Here is a 23,613-nt window from a genome sequence, read left to right as displayed (position 1 = left end):
GAATTTTTATATTGCATTGAATCAATCATAGGGAAATGTGGTGTATTTGTTATTGTTAAAATGTTTATATAATGTCTGTTGTTTGATGTAATTTATACGTTTTTCATGTGATGCATTATAATTTAGCCTTCGGGCTACTACTTTGCATGTTTGTTCCAATAAACCATTATCAATCAATCAAAAACAACAGCATCAACAACTAACGAGCAGCAGCAGCAGCAGCAATAACAACAAAAACAACAGCAGCAGCAGCAGCAACAACAACAACAATAGCAGCAACAACCACAACAACCACAACAACCACAACAACCACAACAACAACAACAACAACCAACAACTTCTTAACCCGACCGGGAGATCGAGATCAGAGTCTGAAACAGACACCAAATCGTGATATAATGCAGCTCGTACTATAGTAGCAGTGCACATAATGTGGATGTGATGATGAGCTCAAATTTCCCGCGCCATTCAATCCATGCATCTATACATCAAAGTGTCGACGATTTGACTTTATCAAGTTCGTTGAGGTATGTACGGCTACCTATTGATGTCTATTACCTGAGATGGAAAATACTGTACTGCCGAGCACGAACTAAGACTAGGTTTTGCTACCAAACTCGAGCTCAAAATTCGTCTTGCCTGATCCTGGGGTCCTGAGACTAGAGGCTGATGCGTAATGCACGGAGTGAATCGCTTCGGTGGATGTGTTGTAGTCCCGCTAATTAGAATCAGTGTAGGCCACCAAGACCTTGCTACGCATATGATTATGCAGTAGGCCTAGAAACTGTGGTATAGGCCTACTCTAACGTTAGTAGAGCTCTACTAGTACTGTAGTACAGTAGACTGGGGCATGTCTGGGCAAAGTTATTAAAATAGTTTCGATGGACCAGCATGAAATGTACAGAGAAATGTAAGGCGCCTAAATGTAAACAAGTAAATTTAGGTCTAACTTCGTTAAGTTTAGTAAAGGAGGCACATTTACTTTTTCACCAAGTCCAAGATCAGATTTGGCTTTGAAATTGTCAGATTATATTTATAGACTAACGTTAGAATATTGAGCTGTTGTTGAGGTCCATGAATGAAGAACTAAACTTTTAGACTAGCTTAGCAATAAACTTTACAGTAGTCTAGTGTCAGTAGTGACAGTGTGTTTGGAATTGGAGCTATGCAGATATAAATTTACCATGGACTCTACTATGGAGTGTAAAATTACTTTTATAGGCACCCATCCTTTTTAGGACTGTCTGATAGTGACTGCAAAGATTGTGTAAGAACAGGAATGAATTAAAGGGATGGTACAGTAAAAATGGTGGAGATGAGAATTGGGCTTTTGACTTTTTGCGAGATACCAAGAAAACACTTATGAAATAGTACAGAGCATACCATTTTAAAGAGGAAGTCAAAGTTTATTTGATGAAAATCGGGTATGGAATGACTGAAACAACAAAAAACAAACAAATTAAAGCGATCATAATAAAGTGTGGGTCCCACACTTATTAGAATTGCTCTGTTTTGGATATCTCAGCCATTTCAAAACCAATTTTCATCAAATAAATGTTGTATTCCTCGTGGAATTACATGCTCTTTCATATTTCATAAGAGGTTTCTCCTTATCTTAAGTACCAAAAAACGTTAGAAACCTGAAATTATATCTCAACCAAAACTATACAATCCCTTTAAAGGAAAGTCTGTTTAGCCGGTTGTTGGGTTGAGGGAGCTACAGAGCTCAGGCAGGGTTTTCTGTTGACATGGTTGAGTGTTTGCTGGCAGAAGACGAGAAGTTGCTCTATTATTCAAAGATGGTGTAGATCTAGAGCCAATACACATGAATAATGAATGACCAAGGCAATGACAATATTCAAGCTGTTCATAGGTCAACTCTAACCATGATAACTAGCTGATACTATTCAACACCGTGCAAAACTTGATCGCCAGCTACACATAAGTGTAGACGCCTTTTTTTTTTTTTTAACACAAAGCTACAGGTCTATGTGTGTACCCGTATATCGGAGCAGTAATCTAAAAAGTTAATATAATTTAACAAAACCATTTAAAAGAAATAAACAATTTCAAATTTATGGTTTTGCCTTTTCAGAATTCTGTGCAAGATAATAGTAGAAATGATAAAAGTATGTAGATGGGGACAGCAAAATGGCTTCTGCGGCAGGTGAACAGGAGGAATCCGCCAGTCCCATCTCTGAGGGGCAAGTGTTGATTGGCGAGGTGGGACCCTTGCCCGTGGAAATAAGCTGCGATCATGACTACATGCTCAGCACTTGCCCAGGTGGACAGGCGAGTGGGAAGAGGAGCAGACCAGACTTGGCCGAAAACTTGGCGCAGGACCAAGAGGGAGCCACAGATGAGGCAGCAAACATCTCCATGGACTTGGGGTCGGGGCAAGACTGTGAGTATCATGAGGACGGGACCCCCGATGCAGCAGCCCATGAGGAAGCTCTTCAAGTGAAGACCTTTGACCTCAAGCCACATGTGAAGGGCATTGTGGATCCCAGGTGTGGCTTCGTAGAGGATGCCAAGGGGGCCGCGGAGGTTTTAGACAAGTACCAGAGAATGACATCGACAAAATTCATCACTTTCAGAACAACACGAAACTTTGGCAATACAGGTCAGTGTGGTGCCTTACATCAAAAGTGCTGAGCATATTTTGAATGCAAGAGAGATTAAACTACGTTGTGAAGACAATAATGATTTATTTGAAATACTGTAGCCATTTCTATGTAATTTTCATTTTTATGTATTTTTAAATTTAATTGCAAACTTATTCCAAATGTTATTGTTCCCATTAAACTGCTTTGAATCAATTATTACATGTATATGAACTGCTATGGATTTGCAGGTTATGTCACATAAGGTTTTAAACTTGCATGGCAATTACTAATTTGACTTCCATGTATTTTTCACATCATGTATCAATTATGATTATCATGAAGATACCTTGTAGATTTTCCTGTTCAAAAGTTGTATTCAACTAAGTACAGTAAAAGCAGTAACTTGTGTGGCCTTGACTCCTTTTGACCCCATTTCCTGAAAGATGTTTAATAGTATAACAACCCTTGCTGGAATGGTCTCCTCGCATAGCAACAACCATTTGGGAGGCAGGATTCTTGTCATTACCGCGACACTTGCCATTCCAGCAAGAGTTCCTGTCATAGCAGCTGTTTATGAAATGACTCCCCTGGTCTTTCCTGTAGATGCCAGTGAGAGACCACACCGAATCCTGTGGAGTCTTCAAATTGGTAACCAGAATGTGGTTCCGTTTGACTGTGTGCCCTTCATGCTGCTGGGAAGCAAAGGCCTTGAGTGCGAGTTCGGACCAGATCGCAATGTGAAGAAGAAGCTTGCCTATGCTGAGAAGACAAAGGCACGTGCTGACCCATATTGGCATAGATGATCCCGTGCATGGAGTCATGAGTCTCAGCCTCGTAGCTGGAACCAATTTATTTACGAAGCCTATTATGTTTGCCTGTCTAGAAAGCTCAGAAATAATGGTATTACTTCACTACTATGCACAGGCCTGCTCAAGTTTATGAATGAAATCACATTCATTGACTACATTGCATTTACACAAAAAGGTGCTGTAATAAGAGCTTTTATGAGACTCATTTCCTAACTGACTTTCAATTTACAATGAAAATGTGTTTTTGCTTCAAGTGAATTATTAGTTTGAAATAAAAACCCACTTTAAAATGTTTCATCAAGATCACCTTATCTAAAATTTTCCTTGGCAGTCTTGTTTTTCATTGTATCAGGATAAAGTGATGAAAAAGCAAGCATTGATTGGAGGAAAGAGGAAATAATTGTTTTTGTGATGTGCATTTTTTAATGTCTGTATGAACATACTCTTTAATTTAGATATTGAATAAATACATATTAAGGGAATAATTGTTATTTCAAAATTTGAGGGTCCCATTGAAATAAACATTTTTCTATACCTCCTCCTCTCATAGGATGATGAAGATATCAAGCGACGAGTCCTGACACAAAGCACCAAAAAAGTGAACTGTGGAGCACAAATCTCTCTTTTTGAGGTCCTCAAATTTCCTGAATACCCGGTAATCTTTCTTTCTCTCAACATCCTTCTTATTTAGTCAGTAATCTCCTTTGATATGTATGAAATGTACACAAATATTTTTGGTTTGGTGGCTTAGATTATTTATTGATCTTCAAAAAGCTGTGCAGTTGAAGCAGTGATCAATTCCCTGTTGATATTTCACATTCTTTCTCCATTCTTTCTTTCTCTCCTTTGTTATTTTGTATTTAAATGAAGAACCAAGAGAGAGAGAGAGAGAGAGTAAAGTCCACCACCTCCGGACCAAGTAATGAGTAGTGACTATTCTAGTATCAAGAGGTTCTTGTTATATTGTATGCATTTTTCTTTGCGTTGAATGGAATGATGTTATATTCATAGATGTAATTGTGTATATAATACATTATGTTTTCATTGCCAATGACCAGGCTAAACCAGATGGAGCTGCCAAACACCAATGTCACATGGAGTTGCCAATTTGTCTTACTCTCTTAAAGGGACAGTCCAGACATTTTTCATAATTTCCCATCGTGTAGTACATAAATCGACAACGCCATGTATAGATTTTTTGAATTTATCGTGGTTTTTGATCAGAGAAACAATACTTTGAAAAACCTTTAACAAATTACACTGAACAAGGATGATGACATAGGAGGTTCACATATTTCAGAAATGTAGCAGTGTAATTCCATGACAAAACCGCTTGCGAGTTCACCTGTGTATAATCTGTGCATGCCCACTTCTTGTGTTCTGCTTCCGTGAGCCCCAACTCCTGCATACTTGTATTGACTCTGCCATGTCATCATCCTTGTTCATAGCAATTTGTTCTAAATTTTGAAAATATTCTTAGACCCCGTTTACAGTGCGGGGCTGGGCCGAGCCGCGGCCGAGCCCCGCAATTTTGTCCAATTACACTGCCGGGCTCGGCGGCGCTTTTGATTCAAATCTTTCAATATTTTGTCGTAGTGGCGCTCTGCTTGTAAACTAATGCAATTTGGTATTGTCTGGATTTCAGACCCTTTGCCAACTGAATTTTGTGGCGACAAAGTCGCCGTACGGGCAAAGGCCTTTGCCGAAGGAAAAAATCCTTTGCAGGACAAAGCCACCTTAAATCATGCTAGTTTTCAACGTTGAGGGGGTTAATATCCTGAATAGCGAAATAGTGCAGGCAGAGGGTTTGGAAGCCAGACTAAAATTGGCCGCGCATTTGGCCCAGTTTGCGTTTACACTGAAAAAAGGCCGGGCTCCGAGACCACCTCCAGAGCGTGGCCAAATGCGCGGCCAATTGGCCAAATGCGCGGCCAATTTTGGCCTCGCATTTGGCCTTTTGCGCGTTTACACTGAAATGAAGGTGGGCTCGGCCGCGACCAAGCCGCGACCGAGCCGCGGCCGAGCCTCGCACTGTAAACGGGGTCCAAGTCTTCATCCCAATTATCATAAATTCTGAAACTCTGTCCTCAGTATAACTAATTTATATTTGTTCATATGCAAAAATCTGAAAATCATCCGGAGGTCTCCTTTAAACTTAAACAGTTCATAACTTGTGTGTGTGTCAGAGTTTTTGCCCCCTAAATTTTCATAGGTACATTGTATAATTCTCTGATTTTTCTGTTTCATACAAAGCAACATAGTATCAAGGTGAATTTTTCCTTAAGTATTTGTAGTACTCTAGATCAAATGTAAACTCTGTCCCCCTGCAGGTGGAAGCTGATACGACATACTGTCGAAATGCTACGTCAGCCGAGCTGCGAAAGAAACTCGGTGAACGGCAAAAGACGCTGCAGGAGAGGCGGATTTACGTGGTGCTGCCGCCGGCTGGCAGCCACTCTGGACACGCAGTTGCAGAGGTCAGTACAAGTCACCAAGGTGGTCATCTTACTGATCAATCTCTTCATTTCACATGATGTCCAGAAGTTGAGCATGGAGCCTAAAAAGATTATTTTTCACATCTGGTTATTCTGTTCTACTGACTTAGCTCATTTTCATCCCTTGCTGTTTATCTACTTTCTACCAGTAAAACCAGTCACAAACTTTGCTGAGTAGTCAAAGCCAGTAGTAGTAATATGAGTTTGGTTGAAAATTGCACACTTTTAGTATAATGCACATTACAATAGTTGTAAAAGTGAAAGTGATGTTACCGTTTTGACAGTCAGACACAGCCTACATTAGTAAAGCCAGAGAGCTCTTTGCTGCTGAGGCTGAGAAGAATTCTTGGATTCCATTCCTTTCACTATCATCACATCAAAATTTATAGGAAATGTCTCGAACTGATCTCTCTCACTTTTCCTTCCTCCAGGTGGACTATGCTCATGCACTCCAGGCTGATGATGATGATGAGGAAGACGACTCCACCATCGAAATGAATGCCGTCCTGCAGCCGCCTCACTGGTCATCCATCTGGAACGCCATCTCCGACGACCAGCTGAAGGGGTGGGTCTACACGCTGGAGGATGCAGAGAGGGTGCGCGAGAGCTTCGAGAGGCACACGGGGCACACCTACGTCGTCGAGAAGAGAACCAAAGACTTTGGGCAGCTGAAAATGCAGCAGGTCATTCAAACTGGTAGGTGGTCATGCGACTCATGTTGGTGGTATTAAAGACTTGCAAATCCCCCTGTCTGAGTCTCTCCTGATGTGGTTGCATAGTTGAGATGGTCATTGTCAGAAAGCTTCTCTCCTTTTATATTCTCATTTCCTTTGGAATGGCACAGTGAGGAAACAAAAGTTATCTCTTGGTTATTTGTCTTTCTGAGAAATCATCTTCAAATGGCATACAAATTTTCACACTAAAGACAAATGTATCTTCACTATACTGGTTGCTCAGAGGTATTCATGCTCTAGAAAGCCCTTGAAACTTCTAAAAAGTTTCATCTTAAGATACCAGAGGACACCAAAAAGGCAGGCGTGAGATGTCAGATCAACCCCTTATCCACTTTTGGCAAACACTTTTACAACTACAGCCAATGAGGTAGCATTTCTGCAGTGGACACCCATTTTTCTTTTTGGATCCTCAGAGCAAAAAACCAAATCAGGTCTCTCGGTTGTTGGAGATCAGTCAAAGATGGCACAGGTCTAATTTTGGAAATGTAGATTTACACAGCTCAATCAGCCTCCTGTCGCTGCAGAAAGATACATCTGGAAAATTTCAATCATGTGATTGTTGTTTTTGTATGACACAGGGAGAATGCTGGTTTGCTTTTTATTCTTGTGTGTGAAAGGCTCAAGATGTAGATGAGCTATAGGTGGCTACTTTATCTGAACCGAGGCATCCCATAGCTCCAGTGATTTGCACTGCATCAGGTGCAGATTTCTCTCTTGATGACAGTGGTACTGCAGAGAACAAACTTACACAATGTTTCGATTAGCGTATTCTGATTGGTTATCAAGGTGAGCATTCTGTGTGTGACTCAAATCAGGCAACTACAATGTAGTGAGCAGATCATAATTAAGGGCCAGCTGTATGTTATACAAGCTAGAAGTCTATTTGGTGCACGGCATATCACTGCAGCTAGTGACTCTCAGTCACTTTTCTTGAGACCATGCAAGTCGTTTTTCAGTGGCTCTTGCCAAGAACTTTCCAAAATTGACAATCCTAGCCATTTCAGGCTCACACTTTCACAAGAGTAATTGCTGATAAAGTTTGGTTATTGTACCATATGTCCCCCCAAAAAATTGCAATGGGACCATCCACAATGATAACTTAAAAAATAGTGTATCAATCCAAATACAATTTCAGGCTATGAAACTATGACCCCGTTTACAGTGCGAGGCTCGGCCGCGGCCGTGCCCAGCCCCGCTTCAGTGTAAACGCGCAAAAGGCCAAATGCGGGGCAAAAATTGGCCTCGCATTTGGCCTCGCTCTGGAGGTGGTCTTGGCCGCGGCCAAGCCGCGGCCAAGCCCGGCCTTTTCTCAGTGTAAACGTAAACTGGGCCAAATGCGAGGCCAATTTTAGTCTGGCTTCCAAACCCTGCCTGTACTATTTCGCTGTTCAGGATATTAACCCCCTCAACGTCGAAAACTAGTATAGTTTAAGGTGGTTTTGTCCTGCAAAGGATTTTTTCCTTCGGCAAAGGCCTTTGCCCGAACGGCGACTTCGTAGCCACAGAATTCATTTGGCAAAGGGTCTGAAAACCAGACAATACCAAATTGCATTTGTTTACAAGCAGAGCGCCACTACGACAAAATATTGAAAGGTTTGAATCAAAAGCGCGGCCGAGCCCGGCAGTGTAAACGGACAAAATTGCGGGGCCCGGCCTCGCAATTGAGGCTGGGCTCGGCCGCGGCTGGGCTCGGCCGCGGCTCGGCCCAGCCCCGCACTGTAAACGGGGTCTAAGACTCATTGCCCACATCTTACAGAAAACCCCATCTGATTTGCTTCAGTGGTCAAAGAGAAATGAGGAGTTTTGTAAAGCACGTCAGGAATCCCTTCCCTCCAAGTTCTGCCCAATGTGTTCACACATTAATATGCTGTTCCAAAACCATCCAAGTGCTAAATTTGGAAGAATCAGACACATGATATGCTTTACAATAATCCACATTTCTCTGTGACCACTTAACCAAATTGAATGGGGTTTTCTGCAAAATAGAGAGCCCTAAGTTGTTGCATTTTAAAGGTGCATGGTCCCCGTGGTTTAGTCAAATGCGTACGCGGGCGCACGGCGCAAGTTTCCTATAGAGACCTACGCTATCGACTCCTCTTTAGCGCTTACGCTTTGGCCCACTTCCCCGAGTCCAAAGAAGTCCGATTTACTGTAGTCAGTGGTCCGATCACAGTTTGGCTCATGATTCGGCTGAGGGGGATGACAGCTTCAGCAAACTTCTTTTGTGATGTCATAACAAGAAGCACATATGCACGCACCCTGGCATTACTACAGACTGCGCGATGCGCAGAGAAGACAACGAAGGCAACGTTACTTAGCAACACCTACGCACTTTACTCTTCATGACAGCTCAACTTTGGTAATCTTCGTATCAATGCTAACGGTGATCAGCAGTATCATCAACAGCGCCCTCTACACCACCGGAACTATGCCCCTTTAAGACCGTGAAGTAGCGATTAGACAGTAATTTTATTTGGGGTTATCAATGCAAAAATCAAATTGTAATTTTTTTTTGGGGGGGGGACATACCTTGTTTACAATCAAATCTGCTTTCCATGGTGAACACACACATTCACAGTATCATGCCTCTTCTTGTATGACTTCCTGCATTTTTATCCATGACTTCTTGCATTTCATATATGACTATTGGGCTGACAGACATGAAAGCACTGAAGATTCGATTCAAGGACATTAGAGACGCCGTGATCCCGTACGATGGGGTGCCCTTCCTAGTGTGTGGACAGTACACCCGCAACTGCCGGTTTGGTCGTGACAGGCACAAGGCCAGGAAGCAGAGAGAGCGGGAGAGGGAGGAGGAGAAATTGAGAGTGAGTCTTTTGGAGGAAGGAAGCTATTTGGTATGCATGCATACAATCAGGATGAGTACCGGTACCAGACTAAATGTTGTGCAGGTGCCACACCTTAAAGGTACTGTTTACCATTGATTTAAAGTGTTCCGAGTAATCACATTCGATGCATCTGTTTTAGGTCAGTTCTGTCACAAAACATCCTATTGTATATTAAACAATTTTGCAATAAAGCCTGAAATATGAAGGAGATACCACTATTTTTCTCAATAAATCATAACTGTAGACGGTTTATTCTAGAAACAGTTTTAATATGACTATTGTTCACATTTGTATATTTTTTTATTATACTGATTAACATTTTTACAGTGGTTGTTTCTATCCCTAACTCACATTTTAGAACTATTTTGAAGCACAAAAGTTGGGTTTTTGTTTCATCTGCAAATGGTAAATAATGTCTTTAATGGAGATGACTCTGTGTAGGACTGTTATCTGATTTTAGCAACTGTCCTGATTAAGGGATCAGGTATTGATTCATTAACAAGCAAAGTTTGATACATGTGACCAAAAATTACACTGTAATCTGGACACACCAGATAGTATCACCTAACATCTCAGACTTTACATATCTTCCTGTATATATTTTTGGAAACAAGTTTTTTACATCATTTCTGATAAGCGATTTTAGATTTTGTTTTTGCTAAGCTTGTAACAGGGGTTGATGTTCAAAAACGAAATTGTGACATTTGTATGCGCATCTCTACAACAGCAAACTATCTACCGGTATTGTCTGGGTTTCAAGGTGTGATTTTAAGCATGGTGTGCCTAGAACAATCAAATGTAGGCTGTTGAATGTGATCATTCTGTTTCACCATACCTAGAAGAATTCAGAGGCATACAGATGGCGGTAGTATTACCACAGAGTACTGTGACAGTGTGAATTGGTGCTGAGTCCCAACAAAGTCAGACTTTTAAAATGATTATGCTTAAATTAAGTGCACAAAATTATTTGGACGTCTACAACACTGGTTATCATACTTGTGTTCACACTAGACCCTGCATCACCGGGACAGTCATCAAAGATCTTATCGTTTTTGTCGAGCCCACCGGAGGTGAGTGGAGACTAAGGGATCGCCTGCGGCGTCTGTCCGTCCGTCGTCCGTCCGTCCGTCGTCTGTCCGTAACGCTACAAAAACTTCAATAACTCTTTACTCTGGGCTTCAATTGCAATCAAACTTCGAGGGAAGAGGGGTCGTACAAAGTTTCACATTTTACCATAATGAAGGTCACCTCAAGGTCAAAGCTGACAGGCAGGGGTCAATGAACTTTTAGAGCCCAATGTCAAGTTTTTATGGCGCGTTTCTATTATGGGTCATAACTTTTGATCCATAACTCCATTTGTGACTAAACTTAGATGGTAGATGTCCCTTGGGGATTGGATGGTCACCACAAGGTCAGAGGTCACAAGCAGGGGTCAACGAACTTTTAGAGCCCAATGTTAAGTTTTTATGGCGCGTCTCTATTATGGGTCATAACTTTTGATCCATAAGTCCATTTGTGACTAAACTTGAATAATAGATGTCCCTTGGGGAGTGGATGATCACCACAAGGTCAAAGGTCACAAGTAGGGGTCAACGAACTTTTAGAGCCCAATGTCAAGTTTTTATGGCGCGTTTCGATTATGGGTCATAACTTTTGATCCATAAGTCCATTTGTGACTAAACTTGGATGGTAGATGTCCCTTTGGGAGTGGATGGTCATTACAAGGTCAAAGGTCACAAGCAGGGGTCAACAAACTTTTAGAGCCCAATGTTAAGTTTTTATGGCGCATTTCTAATATGGGTCATAACTTTTGATCCATAACTCCATTTGTGACTAAATTTGAATGGTAGATGTCCCTTGGGGAGTGGATGATCACCACAAGGTCAAAGGTCACAAGCAGGGGTCAATGAACTTTTAGAGCCCAATGTCAAGTTTTTATGGCGCGTTTCGATTATGGGTCATAACTTTTGATCCATAAGTCCGTTTGTGACTAAACTTGGATGGTAGATGTCCCTTGGGGAGTGGATGGTCACCACAAGGTCAGAGGTCACAAGCAGGGGTCAACGAACTTTTAGAGCCCAATGTTAAGTTTTTATGGCGCGTTTCTATTATGGGTCATAACTTTTGATCCATAACTCCATTTGTGACTAAACTTGAATGGTAGATGTCCCTTGGGGAGTGGATGATCACCACAAGGCAGGGGTCAACGAACTTAAAGGGCATAATGTTAAGTTTTTATGGCACATTTTTTTTTTTGCCATAAATTTTTCCCCTTTTATATCTCTTTTTATCTGTTATATCTCTTTTTTTATCTGTTATATCCCATTCGCATACAATTTCTTGTACGCGAATGGGCGAGTCACATTATGGCACTTGCCTTGTTAATAATGACTGACCATCTACACTACAATCTGGACTGCCCCTCCCCCAAGCCATGGGGGCAATTAGGGCATGGGATGAGCCCTGTCGTTTGAAACCAGACTTCAGACATGGGCACACTTGATGAATACAGCTGGGCGCTATCAATTGTGGCCCAAGGTCACTCTCTCCTCCAAATTTTGTACCCGACTTGCTTAGCCGTGACGGAGGGAAAAGTCCCAATGAGCGTCCACACTGTGGCTTTGGAGGGGAAAGTCCTGCCATGCGGGACTTTCCCTGCAACATGGGGACTAGTGTGAATGCGGGATATATATCAAATCATGGGTATGGACACAGCTTGTGTTTTGTTATTATCTTGCGTTAACACTCCCTGCCATCATCTTGACATTCTCCTCTGCAGAAGAGCGATAATCCCAATAAAAAGAAGAGGAAACGCAAGACATCAATCAAGCAAGGATGCCAGGCAAAGATCGAAATGAAAGAAATCATCCGCTTTCAGAAGTTCCAGGTCAGTATGTTTCAGACTGTCCAGCAAGTGCCCGCTGATCAGTGGTAGTGCTGTTCAGACAAATTTAAGGTCAATGTGTAGATCATCATTAGTTCAAATATGTCTCTGTGCTTGTCCTTGATATAAAGCCTTACTTTGTTTAGTGTTTGCTGATCTGTATATTTGCTGACATTCCTCTTTCTATAGTTTAATAGCACAGTGAGATGTCTTCAAAACAATCTTGAGAGAAAAAGGATGTAGTTGTTTGATTTGTTTCCATTCATACCAAATTTTGACATTGTCTTAATATGTCTGAGTGAGCATGGTATAAACCCCTATTAGAACAAAAATGGCAATAGCCTATAACCGACGAACTATATCGAGTGTATGATGTTAATAACTTGTTTACTTGAATGCCATTTTCTTGCAGTGCCCACCACACTCTCACCACAGGCGCAAGAACATCAGCCTTAAGATCCGGGATATGTGGTCAGCGGGAATCCCGCTCCACATAGAGAGCCGAATTTACATCCGCTTGCCTCTTAAATCAGAGCACCAGGGTAGCCATGTGTACGAAAAGGTAATGCAGATCAGAGGCAGATGTTGTAAAAGATGTTATTTTGTGGGTTTTTTTGGTTACTGCTTTTTTTCTCCAGTGAGTAATAAGCTAAAAAAGAGTTTAAAACATCTAAATTTGACCAATTTACAGTCACTGGAGTTATGGTTCCCTCATGCAAGGCTTCAATGTGCTGGTCACATGATGGAAAGCGAAGAAATCTTCAACTAAACCTACCCCTGGAAAAGATGGAACATGACCTGTCTCCAAGTGCATATGCAGCCAAAAACTGGTTGCAAGTTTGTCCCCTGAGCTATCCCATAATGCATCTATAAAAGTGATGCTCGCTGCGCGGCACCCAGGTATTGCCGATCCCAAGAATTTTGTTACCATAACCCTAATCACCTTTTTGCAGGACCTTATAACCTTTGATTCTTGGATCTCGTTATTATCCACAGGGGTAATAAATGGTTCATCTGATTCCTGTTAGCAAGGGGTTAAGTGTGTACCACCAAGTAGATCCCTACCCCTTTCCACCCTTATAATAGCCTAATTGTAGGCTTTGGTGCCCAGGAATAAATGTTTCACACATAGAGCATGGAGGATCCACTTTAATTTGTTGCCCATTGAGGTATAAAGACAGCTGATGATGGCATTCTGTCAGTAAGTTTGACCTTTGGACCCAAACGCCAGTTATCTGTTGCACCCACTCATTTGGTGAATTATCATAGACTCCTTCAAAGGGCACACGTATGCCTTTGGGTAGAAATTAAGGACCCAATGGTTGTTCGCATTTCAAAGTTCCTTTGCAAAGTTTCAAATTGTGCACAATTTTCTTTGGAGATCCATATTCAACTTCACTTACAGCAGTGTGGTATTTATTTTGATTTTGTTTTGAGTTTTTATTTTTCCCAGTGGATTGGTGTAATACACATATTGTTATGAAATGTATAGATGTTATGATAAATGTATCATGTAACACAGCTGCAAAGTCTCCCTGATTGTGCAGGCAGCTTCATGAATACTCATGGTGTGGTCCCGATATCAGGATGTAAAAATCTTCCTGATTTGGGAATTACAAAGTACTTTTGCCCCTTGAGATGCATGTAACACGTAAGTGCCCTGCCCTATGGAAGCTCTCTGGTTTTGATGGGTAAATTTAATGTCCTCAGCTCTGCATAATGCCCTAGAATTTCCTTAATGAGGGCTGTGGAGTCCTGTATCAATCCCTCTCTGATGTCAAAAGTTATTGAAATACCTGCACAGGGGAACACCCATATAACAGCACATGCTACATCTGGATGAGCCAAACCCCTGCTGTTCCTTTAAGCACCCTAAAATCCTTGGGGGTCCAAAGTCCACTGCCCTGGCGCAGGTTTTACCATTTGGTCCATTGAGTGTGAATGAATAGCGGGAGCTTCTTTTAACAGTGGTGTGCTTGTTTGTTACTGTGTGAGACCAGTGTTCCTTGGCGGTGACACGTACATGTTGCACTTTGCATAGGTTTGTTTTTGTTTTCCATTGATTAATTGCCATCGACATGCATGCAGTGTACGTGTACATGTATATATGCAAATACTGAAAGAGGAATGTGTATTTGATTGAGTGTTTTCTTTGTAGTTTTGCACGCACTGTGTTTGATTTATGCCAGTGCTCTCCTGCTGTAATGAAATAGTGTACAATGCATGCAGGTCCATGCAGCATTTGGCAATGTAAAAGCAATATGTTGTGTTCAGTATTGTAAAGTCAGCCTAGGGTTTATGCATTTACATTGGATTCACACATGCATATGTATATAGAGAAAAACAAGTCAAACAACTGCAACACTACAATGATGTATTATTTTCTTCTATTAAGAGAGAATGTATTGAAATACTGCCTTGTTATGCTTAACAGGTATAAAAAGTATGTTCGTATTTAAAGTAAAGTATTTCTGATCCAATCCTTGAGCATGGATGATCCCTACCCCCTCCCCATCCCCCCCCCCCATACACAGTGTACATAAGTGTGTCACTCAAATTTGCTGATTTGTGACTGACACAGAATTACCCAAACAAGTGACATTTTTCCCCCCATTTTTATTTTTCTCTTCCAGAAGCAAACACGTGCCAGAATCATGCAGGCAGTAACACTAGAATCTATAGAAGAAGCTGCCCTCAGGGTCAAAGGTCACATTCACATGACCCCGGTCATGACGTGTGGGATGCTTGACAGTCGGGCCCCGGGCAGGAAGCTGTTCTTCAAGTGTGAGCTACTACAAAAGACTGGGTCCTTTAAGGTAAGAATTCTTGTGAAAATCTATGATCTATGTACAGATACTTGTCGATGATTTGTCAATGTTATGCATGCAATCACTCAAGTGTTAAATGCAGTGAGGATCAAAATCAATATGTTTCGAGCAGTGTCGTCACGTCAGGTAAAATGGCGTAATTTCAGAAATTGATTGGCTGCCAACAGAGCCAGAATAGAATGATGCTTTATGTAGACAATACAATATTACATATATTGTCTTGTATATTCAATATATGATACTGGCAGTTCATTGGTAGTTATATTTCCCTCTCAAGACAATATTATCCCTCAGCTCTGCATGCTTCAGGAAAGTATACGGTAGTCTCTTAAGGAAAATATGATTCCCCCTGGAATGTCTAGTACGTATATTCAATTATTGCCTGGACCTTTCTGTGGCAAGTGACAAGTGTAATCTGCCCCTTGATCAGGCTGTCACATTCATATTTACTTTCATAATTTTCTTTGTACATATATGAGAGTTTTCATTTACAAACTTCAGTTTCATATGACTATTTTCTACATGTAGACCAACCCTACTGCCTCATGTCATGTTACAATAACGATATCATGTATTGTTATTTTGGCTTTCTATCCTGTGATGTTGAGTAATGTGGATTATAAACCATTGTAAAACATTAACTTGAAAGTTATGAATGGTAAAACAGATAATGTTAGAAATGAAACCATTAAATCACATGAGACATAATTTTTCTTCTTTCTTTTTTTTTTTATAATTTCAAAAGCAGCCACATTTTACAGAGAACAAAATTCTTGCGAGGCTATTTATCATAATGATTCCCTTCCTTGTATACAATGTATCTCTAAACTAAGATGTATTTTTTAATGTTTTATCATTTCAGCTACAGCTATATCTGTCATAGTATGTTCACAGAGACTCCAACCCCAAGCACCTTCTGATCTGGAGATTCTCCCGCCCGAAACCCCTAGCAAACGGGAGACTCCAAGTTGATGTGTGCGAAGCGCGAAGTTAGGGTTCTAGATGTTCTCTGGTGCTATCTATATAAGGCTTATTTTTTCAACATACGATAGCAATAAGTAAAAAATTCTTTCCACCGGGAGACACAGAGCCAGGGCGGGAGAAATCAAATCTAAAACGGGAGAACGGGAGATTTTGCAAAAATGGGCTTTCGGCGGGAGATCTCCCGTCAAAAACGGGAGAGTTGGAGTCTCTGTGTTCATCAGAAGTGGTCTTGATTAAATGATAACTAAGATCTTTGTTAATGGACATCCTGTAAAATAGATTACATTTCTTAGTAAATGTGTAAGGTAAGCTGTGTGAGGGTGCACTTGTTATGACGTATTCCAAAAGGTTAGAGTGAAATTGTGTGTAGGGGTCAAATATCACAGCAGATGTCGCAGCAATACATACTTACGTAGGAGGGGCAGATACATCGAGCAGTCACAATTGTGAGTGAACGAAATGCGCATGTTCATGCTGAATCGTAATTTTTTTTGTGTGTGTGTGTGTGTGTGCATTTGCGTTTTGAAGATTCGCGGAGCTCTGAATGCAGTTACGAAGCTGAAGGAATCTCGTCCTGAAGAAGAAATCAAAGTGGTCACGCACAGCTCGGGGAATTTTGGACAGGCGCTAGCCTATGCCGCCAAGCTGAATGGGATCGAGGCCTTCGTTGTCATGCCAACCACGGCACCGCTGTGCAAGAGGAATGCTGTCTTGGGGTATGGTGCTGGAGTGGTGATGTGTGAGCCAACTGAAGAGGTTTGTGTCACATTGATTCACCCTAGAAGTGTTTTCCATTACAAGGGTAGGGATAGTCATACAATTTTTTTTTTTTGTTTATTGTTGAATACAAGTCTATTTTATCAATCTGCATTTGATTTGATTTCCACAAAATGTTAAAGTGTGTTTTGTAGTATTTCATTCTGATTGATAGGCATTTAATTTTTTTATATGAGATTACTTTTGTGGGCTTTTTTTTTTTTGGGGTGTTGTTTTTATGTGAACTATTTCCAGAAATCTTGACGAAGGAGCATTTTTGTTTCAGTTTTTAGTCTTCCCACACCAAAACCATGACATTGCTGCCCAGCCTTCCTGATTCTGTAGGAGGTTTCCCGAAAACTCAAATATCTCTGTATGTCGATAGCAGAACGTAACAATCTTCCTGACTCAAGAATTATATTTGGCGATTGAGATGTATGTAACACACAAAAATCTGCCTGGCTGCTCTGTGGAATCTCCCTGATTGTGATGGGTAAATTTTGGCAGCCCTACCATGACACTGTTCAGAGCATGTTGCGACAAGTCTCTGATAGGGTGACCATGTGTGTAACACAGGCTTTCGCTTTCATGGACTCTGATCTCTCATGCAGTCTCGAGAGGAGTTTGGCAAGCGGGTGGTAGAGGAAACCGGAGCTCACTTCTTTTCTCCGTCACAGACCTATGATGTTATTTCAGGCCAGGGCACCATTGGCCTGGAGCTTCTTGAACAGGTGACCATCTGTATGGCTTATTTACTGGCACCTTTCCCATCGGGTGTCACAGTTTAAAGGGGAAGGCTAGTAACTGATCAGTGGGAATCAGTGGAAATGCTGGGAGATGATTGTTCCAATCCTTATGGGATTCATTCAAGAGTTCATTGTATATCTATTGTTGTGTGAAAATGATTTGCTTCAGAATGGTCTCATATTCAAGTAATGTGCAATTTAATGCTTCCAGGTTAGCGTCCCTGGTCAGTGACGGAGCATTAATCTGCACATTACTTGAATATGAGACCGTTCTGAAGCAAATCATTTTCACACAACAATAGATATACAATGAACTCTAGAATGAATCCCATAAGGATCGGAACAATCATCTCCCAGCATTTCCACTGATTCCACTGATCAGTTACTAGCCTTCCCCTTTAAGTCCCCTGTTCCTTGTCAACCTGATAACTTCCCGTTGGCAGGCACACATTTATTTTTCCCCTTTTTACCCTCAATGGAGTCAATTTACTGTAAAAGAGGAAATTCCAATGAATTTCACTGTGTATGGTTCTCCATCTTTACTTCACGTACAACTAAAAAAAATAAAATAATAAATCATTAACTTTTTAAGTTTGCATAGTGTGTTTTATGAATTGCCAGCTTGAATTCAGTATATAGCACCAATATATCTGTGCTCTATGTTAAACACAGCTGCCTAACAGAGCATTGGGATTACCAAGGTACCCCAACAGAAGAAAAAGTAATGTGTATTCAGTGTAAGTTTACTGTTCAATACATACATGAAGACATATATATATATATATATATATATATATATATGTATATATATATATATATGTATATATATATATATATATATATATATATATATATATATAGATATAGATAGATAGATATAGATATATATATAGATATATATACACACATAGTGTGTGTACTAGTAGTTTTAATACTAGTATCTGTTGCTTTTACAGATCCCTGACCTGGATGCTCTGGTGGTTCCTGTCGGGGGAGGAGGAATGATTGCTGGAATAGCCACGGCAATCAAGGTCAGTTGCAACCGATCTCCCTCTCGAGTTTTGCTTGCCATGTTGCTCTTGAAATTCAGGGCCCTGCTGTGCTTTCTCAGCTGTATGAGCAGCACACATGACATGATGACTGTGACACATCCAGGAATGCTGCTTAATAAAGAGTAAAAACTAGATATATCGCTATGGCTACTGATATGCCTCCGCCATAATGCATGGTTCTCCTAATAGGTCTATAGTACAATGTCTTGACAATGTGTGATGACAGTTTCACACAATTGGCAAAATATTAAAACGACAGGTTTGACACAAATGTGCTGAATGTTCACTTTCCTAGAACTAGGTTCAGTTGGATGAATGATTAAAATGTCAGAGTGCAGGTATTTGGGGAACTGATGATTTTTACTTGACTTTTGACCCTTTTATAAGTTTATGCATTGAGTAATTTTCAAGGTATTGAGAAAAAGTATAATTTCAGTATCAAATGGGAAAATAGCATTATCTAAACCTGGCCTTTGACCTTTGACCTCACAGTTCCAAAGAGAATCACTGTTAGGTTGAACATGCATAAATATGTAAGTTTCATGATGATACCTTGAGTTACTTTTGAGATATGGAGGAAAAAGTGCAATTTAGCACTTTCACTTGACCTTTTACCTTTTGACCTTTGACCTTTTGGCAAGAAACTTCCCCAAAAAATATATATTGGGTAATACATGCCATACATCAAGTTTTAAAAAAAAAAACCTTCAGGCATATTGCATTTTAAGGAAAGTAGTGATATTTTGAGGAGTTGACCTTGACCTTTGACCCCCTGACCTTTGACCCAGGACCCCCAACTTCCCTAGATAATCACTGCCCATCGGTACAAGCATTTATACTAAGTTCCATGAAGATACCTTGAACCATTTGCGAGATATGGAGAAAAACATGAAATTTCACATTTTTTTTCACAAAATAATCTGTGACCTTTGACCTTTGACCCTGTGACCCTAAAATCCACACAAAGTATTATCCCCCAAGGATATACCCTCATACCAAGTTTGATGTAAAACCACCACACGGTTCTTGAGATATCGACAAAAACAAAACGGGACGGACGGACGTACGGACGGACGTACGGACGGACGGACGGACGGACGGACGGACGACCTGAAAACATAATGCCTCTGGCCACTTCGTTGCGGAGGCATAAAAAGAAGAAATATTATGTACCTGGATATATTTAGCAGCTGATGCTTATATTATGTATTTTCACATTTCTAGCAAAATGAAAGATTGCTTTACTTTTCCTTCTCTCCTCTCAGAAAGCAGGGATCCAATATTACTCTTCACATGTGTCAGTAACAAGTCAAGGGAGTGTGCACTTTTAATAACAAATGAAATTGGAATTCTATGGAATTCCCTTGATTTTTTCTTTATATTGTTGTACGTACATGACATCACAAATGGCAGTAGTTTTCTCATCCAGCGATGGCAGTACAGAAACTTTTACAAAAAAATTTATAACTTTTGAACGAAGTGTCAGATTTTCCTCAAACTTTTACTGATGTGCTCTACTAATATTGATGCATTCACTCACCCCACATGTGTATTTGGGCATTAAATTTTGTCTTTTAAGTCATGCCAATGTGACAAAGAGTTGTTTTGTGTGCATAGGACAAGAATTGAATAATAAATGATGATTAAATGGTAAAGCCTCAGTCTAATGTTACCAGCGTTAATCACTCCTGATTGTTGCAGTCAAAGAAGCCGAGCATCAAAGTGTACGCAGCCGAGCCAGCCAATGCCAACGACTGCTTCAAGTCGTTCCGTGCAAAGAAGTTCATCCCTCTGCCACCAGGCCCCGTGGACACCGTAGCGGACGGACTCAAGGTGTCGATCGGAAAGAGCACTTGGCCAATCATTGCCAACTACGTCGATGATGTCTTCACGGTGACCGAGGAAGAGATTGTGGTGAGTGGACAGACAGCTGCAACATTTTATTCCAGAACCTATTTATTGTTCCTTCACAAGACATCCCCACACACATGAACACATACACCCACAAACACAAACGCAAGCTCAAACTTACACAAACAACATGCACATACAAGTGCTTTCAGATGAACCTAGATTTACATCATTTTCAGGTGAACCTTCATTCTCTTATTTGAAATCCCACAAGGTTTCAATAAATACTTCACAACCTAGTTGTTCTCAAATGATTCTTTCACACTATTTTGTGTGTAACTTATATGTTGCTCGTTCGCTGGTACTATATGAAAGCTGAACCTGTCTTTTTTAGCGAGTTGGAAACTAATTCCAAATGGATTTGACATCACAGCACACATAAATCCATCAAATCTTAATAACAAGAATACATGCATTATGCTATCCTCATTTGTGTGTGTGTGTGTGTGTGTGTGTGTGTGTGTGTGTGTGTGTGTGTGTGTTTGCCCTATCAAGCTTCCTCTCTACAAAAAAGGAAATTCCCATACAGTTGTAGATTGTGTACAGTATCCAGCATGTTCTCATAAGCAATAGGTTTAATGATTTGTTTTACGAGTGCTGTCTCTTTCAATGTTATGGTACATTGATATACTCTTCACTCGTGGTAAACTTGAGGAAACTGAAAAGTTTGCGTGCATTTTTGCCATCTTTATCCAGCAGAGTGGCATAGGGATTGTCATTTGCGTTATATAGAAATTTGTAAATCTTGTTGTTATAATGTTTTACACATGCTGTACATGACTCAGGTTCAATATATTTTGTAAATTTATTTAGCGGTACAACACATTTTGCACATTTTTTCAATATATATTTCCAACATATTTAGTGCTCCATCTTGTTTTGAACACCCCTTCTTGCTTTCATAAGGACAACAGGTGGATCATTGGCACTGGGTATATTTAGACACCAACTTGGTACATGTTTTGTTTTGTTTTGTTTTTTCCCCACTCAGAATGCCACATGTTTGGTGTGGCAGTACATGAAGCAGTGGATAGAGCCCTCGGCCGGAGTGGGCGTGGCAGTGGTGATGAGTGAGAACTTCTCGCTGCTGCCGCCGGAGATCAAGAACGTCGCCGTGATACTGTGCGGAGGAAACGTTGATATGGACACGGTCAAATCGTGGCTATGACCCAGCGAGGAATGCTGCAGAGTTGCTATGCAAAGACAATGAAAACCTGTAGCACAGGATGCCGTCATCATCAACATCATTAAAATCATCATCGTCATCCTCATCATCCTCTGCAGGCGTGCTTTGATGATTTGCCGTCTTTCAACCACATCAAAAGAGTTTGATGCTCTGATGTCTGGAACATCATGTGTCGTTTAGATGTTGATATTCCCAAGTGGAACCTATTCTGGACTGCATCCTGACAAAACAGAACATGTTGAATTCATGTATAATCTCTGAAGACTTCCTGAACAAACAAAAGTGTTTTGCTTGGTTTCATCAACTTCTCTATGTCTACTTCAGAAATGTGCAAACAAAAGTGAATTAGGAGAGATGACGAACCTAAATCCAGCATTCAAATATGTGCTGGTCAGTTTGGTGTTGGACAACATTAACAAAAGTGATGGACAAGAAAGTCGTCACTGTACTAAAGTGTAACCAGACTGAGATTAAGTGTTGCTCTTTTTATAGAGACTTAAGAAGTTTTTCACCAGCGCAGTGGCGGATCCAAAGGGGGGCGCAACCGGCGCACGCCCCCCCCCCTTTATTTTTCGTAAAAAACAAAAGAAATAAAAAGAAAAACAATGAAATGAAACCCGGAAGTGGCACCAGAAATATTAGTCACGCCCCCCCTTTACAGAATTCCTGGATCCGCCCCTGCAGCGTCTGTTCTGGTTTTATAACCGTCTTTTAAAGATATGTTGTGTTCAACAGTGATTCACTGTTGCTTCCAGTGCCAACATGAGTATCTGTTTCACAAGGAGTCAACACTCCACTGATTTGTATTTGTTTGACTCAGTCTCAGGAGAGATCAAGAATTCTCAGTTCCAACCCTTGGGAGGAGAGGTTGAACTATGGGCAATCACAGAGAATATACACATTTAATCACAAGGGGCACTCAAGAAATCCTCTAGTTTGATACTTGGTTATGCACAAGAGATGTATTTCTGCCATTTCTTTTGTTAGAAGAGCTTCTTCTACATAGATATTAACACTATTGTCAGCAATACAAATATTGATGATGATGGGGGGGGGGGGGTGGTTAGTAATTTACCAGGTACATGGTAGTTAACATAATGTTGTCATCTCACAAAATTGAGTTGATTGTTTTATCTGTTTGTATGTTTTGGGGGTTCTATCAACAATATTCACAGTATGTCTGTTCCCCCAACTTTTAAGCTTTTTGTGAAAAGGTGACATATCCTATATTGGCAGTCTTAGAGCTGGAAATGCCTGTAAAATGGCATAACAAAGTTTTAAAAAAGTAATTTTACTGCCCCAAGTGGTCGTAGCTCTACAGATAATTGCATTTCCCTGAATTCTTCTACCATCTTTCCAAAATATTGCCGTGAAGTGTTTGTAATATTTGACACCTGCTGTGGATCAAATACAGGCAAGCAAGTAGTCCTACCAGACAGCACATTGATTTTTTTAACACTGTTGTTCCTATTCATACACAGACTGGTGTGCTTTAAATCAATATTAAAGTCAATATTTGTGAGATAATTTCTTTAAAAAAAAAAAAATCCTGATAAATTTTTTGATCACCATTAATTCTTGGTGCCAGAAATAATGGACTGTGTGCAATGATTTACAGTGACCTGTGCAGTCGACCTCGCATAAGTCAAATAATCGCCTGAGTTGAAGGTCTTTTCAAGTCCTCTTCTTTTTCATATTCTATTGATTTTAATCCTTCATTAGTCAGAATTTCTGTAAGTTGCAGCTGTTTCTTCAGTCCAAGTAGATTTGACT

The 23,613-nt window shown here is 40.6% G+C and overlaps 2 protein-coding genes across 2 annotated transcripts; both read left to right on the top strand.

The window, feature by feature from the left end:
* The first annotated feature begins 470 nt into the window (after positions 1-470).
* LOC139709044 (uncharacterized) lies at positions 471-5,949 on the top strand. Its single transcript, XM_071621009.1, has 5 exons — positions 471-527; positions 2,096-2,623; positions 3,210-3,379; positions 3,966-4,070; positions 5,746-5,949. Exons 2-5 carry the CDS (start codon positions 2,152-2,154, stop codon positions 5,947-5,949), a joined length of 951 nt encoding a protein of 316 aa, XP_071477110.1. The 5' UTR covers positions 471-527; positions 2,096-2,151.
* A 430-nt stretch (positions 5,950-6,379) lies between these two features.
* LOC139709053 (serine racemase-like) lies at positions 6,380-22,364 on the top strand. The gene is made up of 10 exons (XM_071621019.1): positions 6,380-6,606; positions 9,303-9,472; positions 12,273-12,380; positions 12,790-12,939; positions 15,011-15,193; positions 16,718-16,945; positions 17,557-17,676; positions 18,648-18,722; positions 20,445-20,657; positions 21,646-22,364. The coding sequence occupies exons 1-10, from the start codon at positions 6,405-6,407 to the stop codon at positions 21,820-21,822; spliced, it is 1,626 nt and encodes a 541-aa protein (XP_071477120.1). The 5' UTR covers positions 6,380-6,404; the 3' UTR covers positions 21,823-22,364.
* The last annotated feature ends 1,249 nt before the right edge of the window (positions 22,365-23,613 follow it).

This window comes from Diadema antillarum, unplaced genomic scaffold (assembly GCF_040938485.1).
Source record: "Diadema antillarum isolate AM-2024a unplaced genomic scaffold, OU_Dant_1.0 seq00001401_RagTag, whole genome shotgun sequence".
In the NCBI taxonomy this organism is placed as follows: domain Eukaryota; kingdom Metazoa; phylum Echinodermata; class Echinoidea; order Diadematoida; family Diadematidae; genus Diadema; species Diadema antillarum.
Note: the sequence above shows the minus strand (reverse complement) of the source record. Positions and strands in the feature narration are given on the sequence as shown.

Coding starts and splice junctions, on each gene's coding strand:
- LOC139709044 (XM_071621009.1), top strand. CDS start 2,152: ATGGCTTCTGCGGCAGGTGAACAGGAGGAATCCGCCAGTCCCATCTCT. Junction 2,624..3,209: donor ACGAAACTTTGGCAATACAG/GTCAGTGTGGTG, acceptor TCTTTCCTGTAG/ATGCCAGTGAGAGACCACAC. Junction 4,071..5,745: donor TCAAATTTCCTGAATACCCG/GTAATCTTTCTT, acceptor GTCCCCCTGCAG/GTGGAAGCTGATACGACATA.
- LOC139709053 (XM_071621019.1), top strand. CDS start 6,405: ATGAATGCCGTCCTGCAGCCGCCTCACTGGTCATCCATCTGGAACGCC. Junction 15,194..16,717: donor AAAAGACTGGGTCCTTTAAG/GTAAGAATTCTT, acceptor TGCGTTTTGAAG/ATTCGCGGAGCTCTGAATGC. Junction 20,658..21,645: donor TGACCGAGGAAGAGATTGTG/GTGAGTGGACAG, acceptor TTCCCCACTCAG/AATGCCACATGTTTGGTGTG.